Raw genomic sequence first — 17,758 nt, 5'->3', positions numbered from 1 at the left:
CCTATATATTTAGAGATAATTACAATAATACCCCTATATATCTATTTTTTTTCAATTAAATCACTATTTTTATTGAATAAAAATATATTTTTTATTATTTCGGGTCGGATCGGGTTTCTAAGTCATATATTCGGATTGGGTCGGGTGAAACCTTAATTTTGTCGGATCGGGTCACGGGTGGAGCACCCTTTCTTCTCGGGTCGAGTGGCCCAAAAACCCGACCCGACCCATTGCCATCCCTAAATAAAAATGGTAACTAGTTGAATCAACCAAACTTTTAACTCGTCCAAATTTAAATTCAATCTGATTTTTTAGGTTAAAATTCACACCCGATTTGACCTAAATATATATACATATAAATTAATTTTAATTATATAAAATATAAATCTAATTAAAATTATTAAAATTATTATTATAATTATAATTATCTATAAATATATAAATAATAATTATAATATTATATCAGATCAAAAAAATTTAGGATTGATTTATTATATAAAAATAAAAATCTAATTAAAAATTATTATTATAATTATCCTTAAATATATAAATTATAATTATAATATTATATCAGATCAAAAAAATTCATCCTTAAATATATAAATAATAACAATAAACGACTAAATCATATCGCAAGTTCGTCCAACATAAACTCTTTGTCTCAATCTCTGCAAGAAAGCAACACTGATTCATAGTCATTCTGGAAGATTATCAAATATATTCTACCAAGGCCATTGTTTTTTCTCCAAATATTCGTAATCGATGGATCAAAGCACGTTTGTCGGGAATGCAGAGAGAATTACCAGGGATGGCATGTCCGAACCACGTGCTGGTTTTCACCCGACATGATGCACAAGCTCATCCTGGTGTGAGCCGTCTTCTTCTCCTCTTCCATTGCTTGCCTGCAGAGCCATTGAAAACAGCCTTCGAGCTGCTCGAACCCATAAAAGATTTTATCCACTGAACTAGAACTAGAAATTTGTAAAGAATGGTCATTGCTCGAACCCAGTCGCCGTGTACAAATATCGGATGCTCGGGGAAGAGGAATTTGGCATCTGTACAAAGACTGAAAGATTGCTCGTGAATCTGCAATTCAGAACCGATGTTTACGGAAACTATAAAGCGGAATCTATTAGATGCAAATGCAATAGGTATTCGAGAAAAGATGTCCACAAGGATTCTAATTTGTAAACATATCCACCGGAATATAGCATAAATGGAATTGTCTGAAGGTGTCAAGACATGAAAATGAGCTGTAAAGAAACCCACCCGACACCCATAATTTTAAAAGAAAAATGAGCACAGTGAATCTTCCGGTGAATACCAAAATAGATACTGTGAGGGACCTATTGTGTAATCATAAAACTTCCAGCAAGCAGGCCCACTAGAAAGTTCAAGGAAGCCACATACATGTGATGTGCTCACCGGATAGAACACATCTCCCAATTTCAAGAAGCAAGATAAATTGGTAACACGATAGATTCGTTACCAATATTTTTTCCTCGTCGCATGCGATGATTCCCAAAGACATGCATCTAAGTTCCTTCTATAGTTGGGTTCAGTATTGAAGTTTGAAACATCAAGACAAGATGGTGGCATGTGTTCTGCAAAGCTAAGATCCACTGCAAAAGGCCAAAACCCCGAATTAGGACATCAGGAGACTACAAAGGCTGTACTACTCGGTGACAAAAATTATCAGATCTGTCACCTACTTTTTGTTCATCAGTGTCACAGAAAACAGCAAGGCAGTCAATGATCTTCCCCTTCTGTTGCAATCCCAAATGAACTATATTCACTTAAAGTCTCCACTTGGCAAAAATCCTGAAATGGGGTATGGATACCTACTATGAAGGCATCTCGTGTTCCATTATCCAGTAAGCAACCCGAATTGGAAGGGGTTCTTTTTCAATTTCAGATAATAGACAAGTTTGACTGAACTAATAAATCGAAGGCATTTAGTGTTGTCAAAATTCATTTTTTCCCCCTACTTTGCATGATGCTGTTGAGAAACCCCTCTTTTCCATTTCCTCAACCAAACCAGCAACAGCAACTTCATTATTCTGCTGTAGATATCCTCTGATCATAATTTCATAAACTGCAGCATCAGGCGTAATTTGCCTTTTCAACATATCCTCGAATATTTGCTTTGCTTCAATCATTAAACCCTTCTTCGCTAAACCAAAAATAAGGGAGCTATAAGTCAAAAGATCAAGCTGAAAACCCTCTTGAACCATTCTATTTTTTACTCTAAAGGCCCCTATCAAATCTCCATGCTCACATAGCCCCGCAATCCAAGAAGTATATACATATTTGTCCGGAGTGAATCCTGCCTCCAACATATCCCTAAAAAGCCTATTCAGTTCTGTAAAATCCCCTTTCTTGGCCAACCCGTCAATAAGCACGGTATAAGATATTTCATTGGCCTTTTCTCTGCAAAAATAACTTTCAGCTTCATTCAGACGGCCATGCTTGCAGAGGCCATCCATTAAGCTCGTAAGAACTATAACATCAGGGACAAAACCACGGGCCAATAGTTCACCATAGACATTCAGTGCTTCTTTTACATCCCCAGCCTTGAAATGGGCATCCATTATTGTGGTTAACAACAACTTATCAGGCTGCAATCCGCTCTTGACCATATTTTCCATAAATATTGATGCTTTATCAAACCTACCATTATTACATAGGCCGGTAATTATTACCCCATTTGCTGCCATATCAAACTCGACTCCATGAATATACATCTTACCTAAATATTTAAAGGCATCAGTTACATTACTCTTTTTGAAATGTCCGTCAATGATTGAAGTATAAACAATGGAATTAGGCTTAACTTTATCTTTCAACATCTTGAAAAACAAGCACTCAGCCCTTTCCAGCATCCCCTTCTTGCAAAGACCATCAATGAGAGCGGTGTAAGTAACCACATTCAATGCAAGCTCGCTCCGTTTCATTTCCTTACACAATTCGAATGCGGCTTCGAATTCACCAACCTTACAACAGCCGTCGATCAAACAGGTAAACAAGATGGAATTCACCACCACCTTATCCTTCTTCATGTCCCTAAACATCTTAAACCCCATATCCAAATCCCCCACCTTACATAACATATCCATCCACGTACTATAAGTAACCACGTTCGGCAAACAGCTTTTCCACATCAAGCCCATATAAACAAAAGCCTCCTTCATCATCCTCATCTTACAGAACCCATTAAACAACACATTGAAGGTAACCAAATCAGGCTTGCAATTACCAACCCTAATTTCATTCGCAACCAAACAAGCCTTAACAACATCACCACATTTAAAATACCCATCAATCAAAGAATTATAAGTTGCAATATCCGGCTCACACCCATGCAAAGGCATCAAATTCACAAGCTCTTGAGCATAGCCGGAATGTCCTAACTTAAATAAAAAGGATATGCTTGAATTGAAAGAAGAAGGGTGAGGGGTGTACCCTTTGGAGAGGAGGAAGGACAGTAGCTTGAGAGAGAGTGCGCCACAGTCGGAAGCTGTCAGCCTGTGGAGAAGCTTGTTGAAGGAATAAGGGTCTGGGTAATTTGAAGTTTTCTTCAAATGAGAGAAGAATTTGAGGGGACAACCGAAGTTGGAATCCGAAAATGTTCTGTAAGAAATGGGGTCTGGGAAAATTTTTGGGGCTTTCTGCTTCTTCTTCTTCTTCAGGTGAGAGAAGAATTTGAAGCTGTTTTTTATCATTCATGGGGACTTGGGGATTGAATAGGTTTCTCTTTTTTTTCTTCTTAATCAGCTCTTAAACCCTTGAAATAAATCTTAAACCCTAAACGAAAGAGGGAGAAGAGGCAAACGATGACGTTTTGAGATACGTTTAGTATTTAAAGTAAACTACCTGTTTAATACTCAATTATCACTTTTATTTCGTTTTGACCACTTAACGTTTTTTTTCTTTCAAAATTATAGTTAACATTACGTATTAGTCGTTTCATCATTAAAAAATTAACGATAAAAATTATGTATCATCATAAAATAATGTCATGTCGATAATTTTATTACTTTAATCCATTACTTTTAATTATACAATAATTCTTGCTTACTTTTATTTGAACTATATATAATTAGGACATACTTACACTATGTAAATTTTTTTAGTTTTACATAGTTTTAAAACCATTGCACGAGTGAAAAAAGATGCCTGAGATTGATTCATTATTTTTTTTACTACTGTTAATCTCAGCCATCTATTTTCACTCATCCAACAGTCCCAAATTTATGTAAAACTAAAAAAAATTTACATTGTGTAACAAGATCATATATTATATATATAAAATATGTATCGAGACTCATTTAGAGATGATCATGAGTTAGATCAACCTACTTTCAGTCCATCTAAGCTTGACTTTAGTACAACACTTCTTGATCCATCGTTCAACTCAGATTTAGAGAATGGAGACTTGCACATGATCTCATCTTTTAGAAAACTTGACCTTATCCGAATTTAATTTTTTTTTAAATATGAAATTGGATCGAATCAAAATCTATTAGACTCATATCAAATCTCATCTATAATCTTGTGTATCTTGTCAATTAAATTTTTTTATCTGTTTATGGTACTTACAAGTGATAGTATTAAGGATGTAAATTTAACATAATTCAATAGGTTCTAACATGATAGAGTCATATTTTTTCTTAAAAAAATTATGGGGCCAGGTCATGTCGAATCAGATTTTTTAAGGGTAAGGTTGAAAAACTCTTACCTGACCCGAGAATAATAATGTAATTTCCTTATATATATATATATATATATATATATATATATATATTAAAATAAATCTTTAATTTATACTAGGTAGAGACATGTAGGATTTATACTCTAAAAAATCGGGACGGGTCTGAATCAAGTGGAGGATAGATATTTTTTGGGTTGGATTGAATAGGATATAATTTTTTTCGGGTCGGGTTGATCAAAAACTCGACCCTAACCCAATTCGTTGTCATCCCTAGATAGTATATGTTCTAAAGAGTCAATCATTTGATAATGAAGGCTCAAATATCGAACAATCTCTGGTGTTCGAATCTAAATCCTTTAAAAATAACAATCATTTTTTTAACTACTGAGATATATTGGTTCGTGATTCATCAATTAATTTTGATAAAAAAAATAATGATTGCTTAAACGAGTTGAGCATGTTTAATATCTCATAATAGGGTTTAATGATTAGCTTAAACCTCACTTTCAATGACTGCCACCATCTTTGCTCGTTCAAACTACAAAAAAAAAGCCCATGCTTTCGGACCAATCGAATACCCTTTTTAGACTAATAAAACAATATTGGTGCCAAGTTAAGCTTTAAAAAAAATTGACCCTATTCCTCATATGTAATGGAGTAAGAGGAGGTAGGATAGTAGGTCGCCCCCAACGACAGGTTGAGAGCAGTTTCCGTGGGAGACCATCGGCAGTCAGAATTTAGAAATTACCTTTTAATTATGTTAGATTCATAAATATTAGGTCATAATAATTGATTTTTTATTAAAAAAACCTCAAATTCAATAGTAAATTAAAAATACTAATTTATAAAAAATTAAAATTTTAAAGTCAAACTTTAAAGGCAAAAAGGGGTAAGAAGTATTTGTACTCTAACCCCCTAGACCCGGCCTATGCGTTTCGACTAAATCTAGTGGATCACATTATGATTCTTTAAGACATTTTTCCGAAACCGTTATTCAATCGATGTAAAATCACATTATAAATGACATGAAATTATAATAAATCATACTATCAAAACCCAACTTGTAAATATAATACCAATAAGTAATAATTTAATTTAAAACATATCTTAAAAATCAAATCACGATAAACCGAATAGTAATAGCAAAAATGTCATCATATTAAAATCTCATACTTTAAAATAAGGTCCATGTTAAAAAAATAAAGTCAACTTGCAAAGTAAAAACATTACATTAAATCGATGCATCAACAATACGGTAACCAAAGAATTCAGTGTACCACATATTAAAACAAATAAATCAGTTCAGTAATAAATAGGAAACACACCTCGATAATAGTTTCAAATAGTAGATCTACTGATTGTTGGTTTCACCACGCTCTGCTATAGTTTTCGAACCTATTTTGTAGTAACACTATATTACTTATGGGTAACATAAATAAATCTCTAAAATCATAAAATTTACGGGTCTTATAGGTGAATATTGGCATACGTGGTTTAGCTGATCTAGAAGAGCTTGGTCGAGCTGTCGAACGATCCGGAGAGTCTCGTGTACCTTCAAATAATAATAATTTATCAGCCCCAAATCTGACTTAATTGTTCAAAGCTAAAATTCTTAAGTATATAAGCATTTTATGGGTTTGACTATCAATTTGGAGAATTTAGAGTCTGAATTTGGCCAAACGGATTATGGAATCGGAATCAGGACGTCGAAAAACATAAAGTATGACTTTTCAAAAATTCAAATTATTGGTCAAAGTCAAAGTCAACCAATTTGATCGTCAATTTGGAGACCTTCGGGTTCTAATTTGGCAAAACGGACTGCGGAAATGGATTCGGCACGTCGAAAACTATCAGGATAGGTATATTCGGAAAAGATTTACGGTCGTTTAAGGGCCGGTCAAAGCCATTTTAAGTTTTGGTCAAAGAAAGTCAACGGTCAACGGTCACAGTCAACGGTCAACGGTCGGGTCGGGTCAATAGTCGGGTCGGGTCAACCCGGTTCAGACCGGTCAAACCGGTTCAAAACTGGTCAAACCGGTTTTCCAGCAGCTCACTCTCACTGCGGCGGCGCGTAAACAGTGATACGGTGTCGAAAAAATTCCTAAAAATTATTTTGAGCGATTTCGAGATACTTACAACAATCGGTTCAAATTTTTGAACGGCGAAGAGCTCGATTTCAACTCGGCCGAAACTTTGATTGCTCCACCTCCTCACGCGCCACCGTTTACGGTGAACAAGGTTGACACTGGTGGACTCGAAACAGCACAAGGAACACGATGGTGCAGGAGGTGTCGTAAACGGAGCAACGATCGGCGGTGAATTTAAGATTTTCCCGGCGATAGAGCTAAAAAAAACGTCAATACTTTGACTGGAAATTCCCGACGTTTGGCCGCGTTTCGCTTCAATTAAATTGAAGGGTTTGTTCCTCGCTCGATGATGAACACAACGGTGGTTTCAAAACGACGATAAGAATTCGAACGACGTCTGGATCTGGGTCGGAAACGAACGTAGGGGAAAGGAAATTTGGGGTGGTGGTTTTCTGTTTTGAATCAGAAAACCACCCACGCATATAACATATATAACCAAAATTCAACTAATTTTATTGGGTAAATTCAGGGCTTAGTCCCTGAATTTTCTTTAACTCTAACACAAGCTCTAAATTTTAAAATCTTTCAATTTAGTCCCCAATTTTCGCCAATTTTTACAATTAACCTTCAATTTCAATTAAATATTTTTTTTGTAAAAAATTCGGGTTGTTACAATTCTCCCCCTCTACAAGAAATTTCGTCCTCGAAATTTACCTTATGAGAATAGTTGAGGAAACTGAGCCTCCATTGACTCCAATGTCTCCCAAGTAGCTTCTGAGGGGCCTCGATTACTCCATTGAACTTTGACCATTGGAATGCGCCTATTCCGAATAACTCTCTCATCTCTTTCTAAGATATGAATGGGCTCTTCCTCATATGACAAATTAGGTCTCAGCTCTACTTCCTCAACCTGAATGATGTGACTTGGATCTGGACGGTATCGCCTTAACATAGACACATGAAAAACATCATGAATACGACTAAGATGGGAAGGCAACTCGAGCTGATAAGCAACAGATCCAACTTTCTTTAAAATACGGTACGGCCCAATAAATCGCGGACTCAGTTTACCCTTACGTCCAAATCTCAATACTTTCTTCCAGGGTGAAACTTTTAAAAAGACCTTATCTCTAACCTCAAACTGTATATCCTTCATCTTTTGATCTGCATAAGATTTCTGCCTATCAAATGCCTCTTTCAGACGGTCACGGATTAATCTGACTGTGTCCTCCGTCTCACGCACTAACTCAGGTCCCAACGTTTTCCTATCATGTAACTCAGTCCAACAGATCGGAGTGCGACATTTACGCCCATAGAGTGCTTCATAGGGTGCCATACGAATGCTGGTCTGATAACTGTTATTGTAAGCAAATTCAGCCAAAGGCAAAAAGTTCTCCCAACTACCATGAAAATCGATTACACAACCCCGCAACATATCCTCCAGAATCTGAATTACTCTCTCAGATTGACCATCAGTTTGTGGATGAAAGGATGTACTATAATCCAATCTTGTTCCCAAAGTCGTATGTAACGCCTTCCAAAATCTCGAAGTAAATCTCGGATCTCGATCAGAAATAATAGACAATGGAACACCATGCAATCTGACAATCTCTGAAATATACAATCTTGCCAGCTTGTCCAAAGTATAATTTACTCGCACAGGAATGAAGTGAGCTGCCTTTGTAAGTCTGTCAACAATCACCCAAACTGAATCTTTTTTTGAAGGAGTCATAGGCAAGCCAGTAACAAAATCCATAGTAATACGCTCCCATTTCCATTCAGGAATCTTGATAGGCTGTAACAAACCTGATGGATTTTGATGTTCTGCCTTAACTTGTTGACAAGTCAAACACCTAGCCACAAAATCAGATATGTCTTTCTTCATCCCAATCCAATGATACCTCTCTCTCAAATTCCGGTACATCTTATCTCCTCCGGGGTGCATAGCATATGGACTACTATGAGCCTCAGTAAGGATAGTCTGCCTCAACTCAGCATCATCAGGCACACAATATCTACCTTTAAAGCATAAAACTTCATCCTGATCAATTGCGTAATCTGAGTTTGTCCCCTGCTCTACTTGCTCAAAGATGGAAAGCAAGAAGCTATCAAGGGGCTGCTTAGCCTTGATCTCTTCAACCAAGGTCGGCTTAACTTGCAGTTCTGCTAACAAAGTGCCATCGTCATATAAATTCATCCTGGCCATTAAAGATCTCAACTCCGATACCGCCTTTCGACTCAAAGCATCCGCTATAATGTTAGCTTTACCAGGGTGATAATCATTCACGCAATCATAATCCTTTAGAAGCTCTAGCTAGCGACGCTGTCTCAAATTAAGCTCTTTCTGGGTCAAAAGATACTTTAAACTCTTATGATCCGTGAAAATGTAACACTTCTCTCCATAAAGATAGTGTCTCCAAATCTTCAAGGCAAAAATCATTGCTGCTAACTCCAAATCGTGAGTAGGATAATTACACTCATGCGGTCGCAACTGACGGGATGCATAAGCCACCACCTTACTTTCCTGCATTAAAACACAACCAAGTCCTGAATGTGAAGCATCACTATACACTGTAAAATCCTTCCCAGACTGTGGTTGAATCAACACCGGTGCTTGAGTCAAAACCGTCTTTAATTTCTCAAAGCTCTCTTGTTGTGCCTCGCCCCAGTCAAACGACACATTCTTCCTTAACAACTTTGTCAAATAAGAAGCAATGATCGAGAAGCCCTCAACAAAACGTCGATAATAACCAGCCAAGCCCAAGAAACTGCGGATCTCAGATATGTTCTTAGGTCGTTTCCAATTCATAATAGCCTCTATCTTGCTGGGATCGACCTGAACACCTCGCGTAGAAATAATATGCCCCAGAAACAACACTTCTTGAAGCTAAAACTCACACTTGCTTAGTTTGGCATATAGACGATGCTCTCTCAAAGTCCGCAGAACGATCTTCAAATGCTCGTCATGCTCTGCCTCAGTACGAGAATATATCAGAATATCGTCAATGAAGACCACCACAAATTGATCCAAATATGGTCGGAACACCCGATTCATCAAATCCATGAAAGATGCAGGAGCGTTCGCCAAACCAAAAGGCATCACTAAAAATTCATAATGACCATATCTAGTGCGAATGTCCGTTTTTGCAACATCAGATCCTTTAACTTTCAATTGATAATACCCCGAACGAAGATCAATCTTAGAGAATACAGTAGCTCATCGCAATTGATCAAATAAGTCATCAATCCTGGGTAGTGGGTATTTATTCTTGACCGTCACCTTGTTCAATTTCCGATAGTCAATACATAATCTTAGCGACCCATCATTCTTTTTCACGAACAGTACTGGAGCTCCCCATGGTGAAGTACTATGTCGGATAAATCCTCGATCGAATAATTCTTGTAATTGGACTTTCAACTCCTTAAGTTCCTTTGGAGCCATAAGATAAGGTGCCATAAAAATAGGTGAAGATCCCGGATAAGTCTCAATCTCGAACTCTACCTCTCTATCAGGAGGTAACCCAGGCAACTCCTCAGGAAAAACATCAGGAAACTCGCTAACTGTACGAATCTCCTCGATTGTGGACAATGCACCTTTAGTGTTCAAAATACAGGCAATGAAAGTCTCATATCCCTTTCGGATCATATGATCAATTTCCATCGCTGAAACTATATTGGAGAGATAGCCACGCCGTTCACCAATTAACACAACAGTCCGACCATCTGAAGTCTTCAGGGTAGCCCGCTTGTACTCGCAATCCAGATTTACCTTGTGTTTATTCAACCAATCCATCCCAAAATTAGATCAAACTCCTCTAGAGCAAGCTCCATAAGATCAGCGAGAAATATTTCTCCCTGCACCTCCAAAGGACAACGCCGAAATACTTTATTCACTAATACCGCTTGTCCTACTGGACTTGTAACTGTAACAGTATTTTCAGTGTTCTCGATCGGAATATGAAGGTTTCGAGATACTGAGCTCGATACATAGGAGTGGGTGGAGCCATTGTCCAATAGTGCAAAGTATGGAATGGAATAAATAGTAAATGTACCTGCAATAACCTCAGGCTCATCTCTGTCATCACGACGTCTAGTGGCATAAACCAAGGCTGGTTGTCTAGCCTCAGAAACTGTTGGCCCTCTATTTTGCTGAGGTCGGGCTCTACTGTCTGTCCTGGACGTTGAACCACGAGCCTTTACTTGGCTACGATCTCTATTTGGAGTCTGTACTGTAGTCTGAGAATGCACAGGAGTATGGGTAGCGGTCCGCTCAGACGAAGCTAGCTGAGGACAATCCCTCCGAAAATGTCCACTAGATCCACAATGAAAACATGCTCCGGTCTTCCTATAACACTCTCCTCTGTGTCGTTTCCCACAAAAGTCACACTGAGGCACTAGAACCGGAACCGAAGAACCACCTCTACTAACAGCTGAAGGTGATGATGCTGTAGGTCTGAAGCGTGTATTGCTCCTCTGAGGGGCTGAAGTACGAGTCCTCTTATCGGACTGTGCGGATGATTCAATAGGGCCAAAAGATTTCCTAGATCGCTCCTGATCAACACGCTCTTTACCAGAAGCTAACGCCTCCATCTCCTTAGCATCCTTGGCTCTGCTTACCAGCACATCAAAAATCTCATCTTGAAGGGCTACCACCTGCCTACGTAGCTCGTATCTGATTCCGAGGGCAAATTTACGGCATCGATCTCTCTCGGTAGGCACCAGACTGATTCCATACTTTAACAATTTCAAGAACTCTATCTCATACTCTGAAACAGTCATGTCACCTTGAACCAAGTCCTGAAACTGCTGTCGTCTCTGGACTAAGTAGCGCTCACCCAAGAATCGGCTCCGAAAGCGCTCCTTGAAGAAATCCCATGTCAAACAATCGGTAGGAACACTACCGGTCACTGACTCCCACCATGTGTGGGCATTGCCATCTAACATCGCTACTGCCCCCAAATATCTCTTAGTTGAGTCCAAACCCAACTGATCCATGCGTCTTTCTGTATCCTGTAGCCAATCTTCTACTTCAGTAGGAATTCCTCCAAGCTGTCCTCCAAAAGTCCTGACCCCATTAGCAATTAGAGTCTACGAAATAGGAACCTCAGATACAACACCAGCAGCTCTGATTGCTCCCTGTATCAACTGCATAAACTGTCTACCAAAAGTCTCATCCAAAGCAACTCCGGTAGATTCTGACTCAATATCAGTCGCTCCTATGATCGGTGTAGTCATGCCAATACCATCGGTAAGAGGCAGATTCGTTGGGGTCGAAGGAGCAGGATCACCTATCGGAGGTGGGGGATCTACTCGTATCTCATCGATCGGATCTGCAAATCTAGCCACTCTACCTCGTCCACGGCTAGTTCAACGACCACGTCTAGCACTCATTTTTGGTGGATCTCAAGTTTACTACAGAAGATAAAACTTATGGTTAGACAAGCACTTGAAGTCTCTAAACACAATTAAAATCTTAATAACTTTGTGCCATGGCCTTAGTAACTTGTTTTGTAAATATTTCAAAAGCGTATTTTCAATGTGGACTCATACACAGTCCGAGGTTTAAAAACCAAAAGCTCTGATACCAATTAATGTAACCCCCTAGACCCGGCCTATGCGTTTCGACTAAGTCTAGTGGATCACATTATGATTCTTTAAGACATTTTTCCGAAACCGTTATTCAATCGATGTAAAATCACATTATAAATGACATGAAATTATAATAAATCATACTATCAAAACCCAACTTGTAAATATAATACCAATAAGTAATAAATTAATTTAAAACATATCTTAAAAATCAAATCACGATAAACCGAATAGTAATAGCAAAAGTGTCATCATATTAAAATCTCATACTTTAAAATAAGGTTCATGTTAACAAAATAAAGTCAACTTGCAAAGTAAAAACATTACATTAAATCGGTGCATCAACAATACGGTAACCAAAGAATTCAGTGTACCACATATTAAAACAAATAAATCAGTTCAGTAATAAATAGAGAACACATCTCGATAATAGTTTCAAATAGTAGATCTACTGATTGCTGGTTTCACCACGCTCTGCTATAGTTTTCAAACCTATTTTGTAATAACACTATATTACTTATGGGTAACATAAATAAATCTCTAAAATCATAAACTTTACGGGTCTTACGGGTGAATACTGGCATACGTGGTTTAGCTGATCTAGAAGAGATGGGTTAAGCTGTCGAACGATCCGGAGATTCTCGTGTACCTTCAAATAATAATAATTTATCAGCCCCAAATCTTACTTAATTGTTCAAAGCTAAAATTCTTAAGTATATAAGCCCCAAATCTTACTTAATTGTTCAAAGCTAAAATTTTTAAGTATATAAGCATTTTCCAGGTTTGACTATCAATTTGGAGGATTTAGAGTCTGAATTTGGCCAAACGGATTGCGGAATCGGAATCAGGACGTCGAAAAACATAAAGTATGACTTTTCAAAAATTCAAATTATTGGTCAAAGTCAAAGTCAACCACTTTGACCGTCAATTTGGAGACCTTCGGGTTCGAATTTGGCGAAACGGACTGCGGAATGGATTCGGCACGTCGAAAACTATCAGGATAGGTATACTCGGAAAAGATTTACGGTCGTTTAAGGGTCGATCAAAGCCATTTTAAGTTATGGTCAAAGAAAGTCAATGGTCAACGGTCACAGTCAACGGTCACAGTCAACGGTCAACAGTCAACGGTCGGGTCGGGTCAACGGTCGGTCGGGTCAACAGTCGGGTCGGGTCAACCCGGTTCAGACCGGTCAAACCGGTTTTCCAGCAGCTCACTCTCCATGTGGCGGCGCGTGAACAGTGATACGGTGTCGGAAAATTCTCGGAAAATTTCCTAAAAATTATTTTGAGCGATTTCGAGATACTTACAACAATCGGTTCAAATTTTTGAACGGCGGAGAGCTCGATTTCAACTCGGTCGAAACTTTGACTGCTTCACCTCCTCACGTGCCGCCGTCTACGGCGAACAAGGTTGACATCGGTGGACTCGAAACTGCACAAGGAACACGATGGTGCAGGAGGTGTCGTAAACGGAGCAACGATCGGCGATGAATTTAAGATTTTCCGGCGATAAAGCTAAAAAAAACGTCGATACTTTGACTGGAAATTCCCGACGTTTGGCCGCCTTTCGCTTCAATTAAATTGAAGGGTTTGTTCCTCGCTCGATGATGAACACAACGGTGGTTTCAAAACGACGATCGGAATTCGGACGACGTCTGGATCTGGGTCGGAAACGAACGTAGGGGAAAGGAAATTTGGGGTGGTGGTTTTCTGTTTTGAATCAGAAAACCACCCACGCATATAATATATATAACCAAAATTCACCTAATTTTATTGGGTAAATTCAGGGCTTAGTCCCTGAATTTTCTTTAACTCTAACACAAGCTCCAAATTTTAAAATCTTTCAATTTAGTCCCCAATTTTCGCCAAGTTTTACAATTAACCTTTAATTTCAATTAAATATTATTTTTGTAAAAAATTCTGGTTGTTACATGTACCTTTCAAAAAAAAAAACCAGCGTGACCCTCGTATTATTTTTCCTATCAATATGACTCTCCAACTCAGAAAATGAATCCAATATGGCCCTCTAACCAACATTTTCATCATTTGACTGATATGTTGCTGATGTGATAGTTCACGGTGCTGACATGCAATCCACGATGCTGATGTAGCAGTCTATGGTGGTTGATAATAGGAATGGGAATAGAACCCGAACTCGACTCGATCAGGTCAGATTTCTTAAAAAAATACGGGTTTGGGTCAGGTTCTGGTTTAGGGTGAAAAATATTCAACCTGAAAAATTATAATTTTACCTTATATATTGAGGGATAATTGCAATAATACCCCTCTATATATTATTTTCTTTCAATTAGATCTTATTTTTATTGAATAAAAATAATATTTTTAAAATATATTATTTCGGGTCAAGTCAGGCCGGGTTTGGATTTTATCTCAAAAAATCGGGTCGGGTTCGGGGAAGATATATATTTTTCAAGTCGGGTTCGGGTATTTGTAATTTTCGGGTCGCGTCGGGTGGGTTGAAAATCTGACCTGACTCATGTCCATCCCTAGTTGATAACGTGAAAGATAACATGACAGATGGGTTAAATTGACAACTCAAAAATGACAGATAGACTGTCACGTCAATACCGTGGCCTGTAACGTAAGTACTGTGAACTATCACGTCAGCACCGTATGGGTCAAACGACGAAAACCTTGGCCAAAGGGTGACATTGGATTTATTGTCTGAGTTAGAGGATCACATTGAGAAGGAAAAAACAATACAAAGGTCACGGTGATTTTTCTCAAAAGTATAGGGCCTCTTATGTCTTTATGCCAACTTTAAAATGTAAATAATTGTGTTGTGCTTTTATAAATGTTATAAAAACAAAATGACTAATTAAAATTTTATCTTATTTTAAAAATAAAACAAATCTCGAATATAAATTATACAAATTAAGAAAAATCCCATTTTAAAGAATGAGTTGATACAGTGTCAATATCATTATGTTGTTCGAATACCAAACAACAGTTTGTGTACATGTCTGCATGCTTTTGTACGTATCTTAGATACACTTTATCATCCGAATTATGATATAAAAATATCAATAGTTTATAGTTGGTAAATGGTTAATTTTTGTCATGTAGCGGATTTAATTTATCACTTTCGTCTATATCGTATTTTCACATTAATTTAACTCTCGATGTTACTCAATTGCATCATTTTATGCTCTATCCCTAACTTAAAACCCTAGATTATAAACCCTAAACTATAATCTCATAACCTTTAAACCATAAACATTAAACCTTAAATCATAACTTAGGATTTATAATTTAGGGGCATAGAATGACGAGATTAAACAACTTTGAGGGATAAATTGATACGAAAATATAATAAAGACGAAGATGATAAATTGAGTCAACTTAAGTGGCGAAGGTGTCTCTTAAAGTTTTTATAGTTTTATATTGTGTAATAAAATACGAAACAGTAAATACAAATTCGTTCAAATATAAAAAAAATAATATAAATTTATTAACATTAAAAACTATATAAATATACCAATTATAATATTAGGTCCTTTTTTTTTGCCCTCTAGGAAGCATGGCTCGAATATGTCCACTTCCAGGTTGATTCTTTGTGGGATAGAAAAGTTTTCGATAAAGCTAAGAGTGCAGCTTTATTTTCACTTCTTCTTTCTTTCAATTATTCTCTATTTATCCTTTAAAAAAATACATAATTTTTGATATGATTGTTAAAATTATCAATACACAATGACGGGATTGAGAGGATTATCTCTGTGATAAATCTCTACATAATTTAATCTGAATTAATCGACCGATAGATCATATACTAGTGTATTAGCTTGGCGGCAAAAATTTATTCTCCCCATTGCGTTCACATGTATTTGATTTTCACAATAGATTAACTTTTGAAATTTCTAATTTATATTCAATCAAATGATGTCTCGTATCATCATCTGGTTGGTTGTAATTTATATAATAAAATTTAATTTTTTTTAAAAAAATTACTGACATAATAACTTGTCATGTCATCATTATAATTCACGTTGACATTGAGGGTGTTCAAATTCGGGTGCTCGATTTCGAGTACCCAGGATTGTTGGATCACAAAAATTCGTCCCATGGCCCGTTTCTTAAGAGGTGGGTATTCGTAAGTCAAATATCCATAAAACTCGAATGCCTGCATTTTCAAGTCATGGGCACCAATTTTCATTTTTAAGCTACAAATGACCTTTTATTGAGAAAATGGACATTGCTGCCAGTGACGTTGCCTGCATTTTTTTTTCACGTTGACAGTTTGAGAGTATTTTTCTAACTAATGTTGTTTGGGTATTATTCTAATAAATAAATTGGGGGGTTTAAACTAATAATGCCAACTTTAATGACCCAACGTTGTAGTTTACCCTAAAAAAACGACCCCTCAATTGAGACGTGACTTTATATTAATTCCAACAACAATGAACTTGGTGTTGTAAACATCCCTCCATCTAATTAAGTCATGGCTTCAATTTTCATTTTTAAGCTACAAATGACCTTTTATTGATAAAATGTACATTGCTGCCAGTGACATGTTTGCCACATATACCCACAAGTTAAGGATACATTGACATTTGCTTCACTTGTTCCACAATTTGTAATAAAAAAAATTGAAACCATAGGGTCGATTCCCTTTTTTGTTCTTATAAAGTGAGAAATTAGAGGGTATATTTAAAATATTAAAAAAATTAGATGTCTAATAACTTTTTTAAAAGATTTAATTAAATTATTTAGAAAATTAGGGCCTAAAGTTTTAAATCTGTAAGATTTAAGGACTACTTAAAATTTTATGGGGAGTGACTAAATTTATAATATTTGAAAATTTGGAAGTATTTCCTAAAATTTTAAGGGTTAAATAGTAATATTTCAAAATTTTAGGGGTCATATCCGCTCTGGCCTCTTACCATCCGTCATTTATATAACCGCGTTGAAAGTCATTAGTCGAGCTAATTTGGACCTCAAAGAATGAACTTTAAGTTAGTTCTGATATTAAATACTCAATAAAAATATTAGTATTTAATAAATAAAATAAAAAGTAACTAAAAATATAAATTTTAACTTGAATCCAATAAGTTTGGATTTGATAGCATATTTTTAAAGGATAAATTACGCATTTAATACTTAAACTATTAGTTTGGGTTGTTTAGTATCTAAACTTTTAATTTTTTCAAAATCATACTTAAAATTTAGTTTTTGTTTCATTTTAGTATCTATCGGTAAAAGCTCAACGACATTGTATTTTTATGGGTAAATTACATCATTCATCACTAAACTATATTCTCAGTCCTATTTTGGTACTAAAGTTAAAAAAATTTCAATTTAATTACTCAACTTTCAAATTACTCCTATTTTAATAACTCTAATTTATTTTATT

The 17,758-nt window shown here is 36.6% G+C and overlaps 1 protein-coding gene across 1 annotated transcript; it reads right to left on the bottom strand.

Annotated features, from left to right (window-relative positions):
• Positions 1–1,495: 1,495 nt before the first annotated feature.
• Positions 1,496–3,762, bottom strand: LOC120197199 (pentatricopeptide repeat-containing protein At2g01740-like). The gene is made up of 2 exons (XM_039198802.1): positions 1,709–3,762; positions 1,496–1,622 (listed from the first exon to the last, which is right to left on the bottom strand). Exon 1 carries the CDS (start codon positions 3,720–3,722, stop codon positions 1,965–1,967), a length of 1,758 nt encoding a protein of 585 aa, XP_039054733.1. The 5' UTR covers positions 3,723–3,762; the 3' UTR covers positions 1,496–1,622; positions 1,709–1,964.
• Between the last annotated feature and the right edge of the window lie 13,996 nt (positions 3,763–17,758).

This window comes from Hibiscus syriacus, unplaced genomic scaffold (assembly GCF_006381635.1).
Source record: "Hibiscus syriacus cultivar Baekdansim isolate YM2019G1 unplaced genomic scaffold, ASM638163v2 tig00117047_pilon, whole genome shotgun sequence".
Classification (NCBI taxonomy): domain Eukaryota; kingdom Viridiplantae; phylum Streptophyta; class Magnoliopsida; order Malvales; family Malvaceae; genus Hibiscus; species Hibiscus syriacus.
This window is presented reverse-complemented; position numbering and strand designations above follow the sequence as displayed.

Coding starts and splice junctions, on each gene's coding strand:
- LOC120197199 (XM_039198802.1), bottom strand. CDS start 3,722: ATGATAAAAAACAGCTTCAAATTCTTCTCTCACCTGAAGAAGAAGAAG.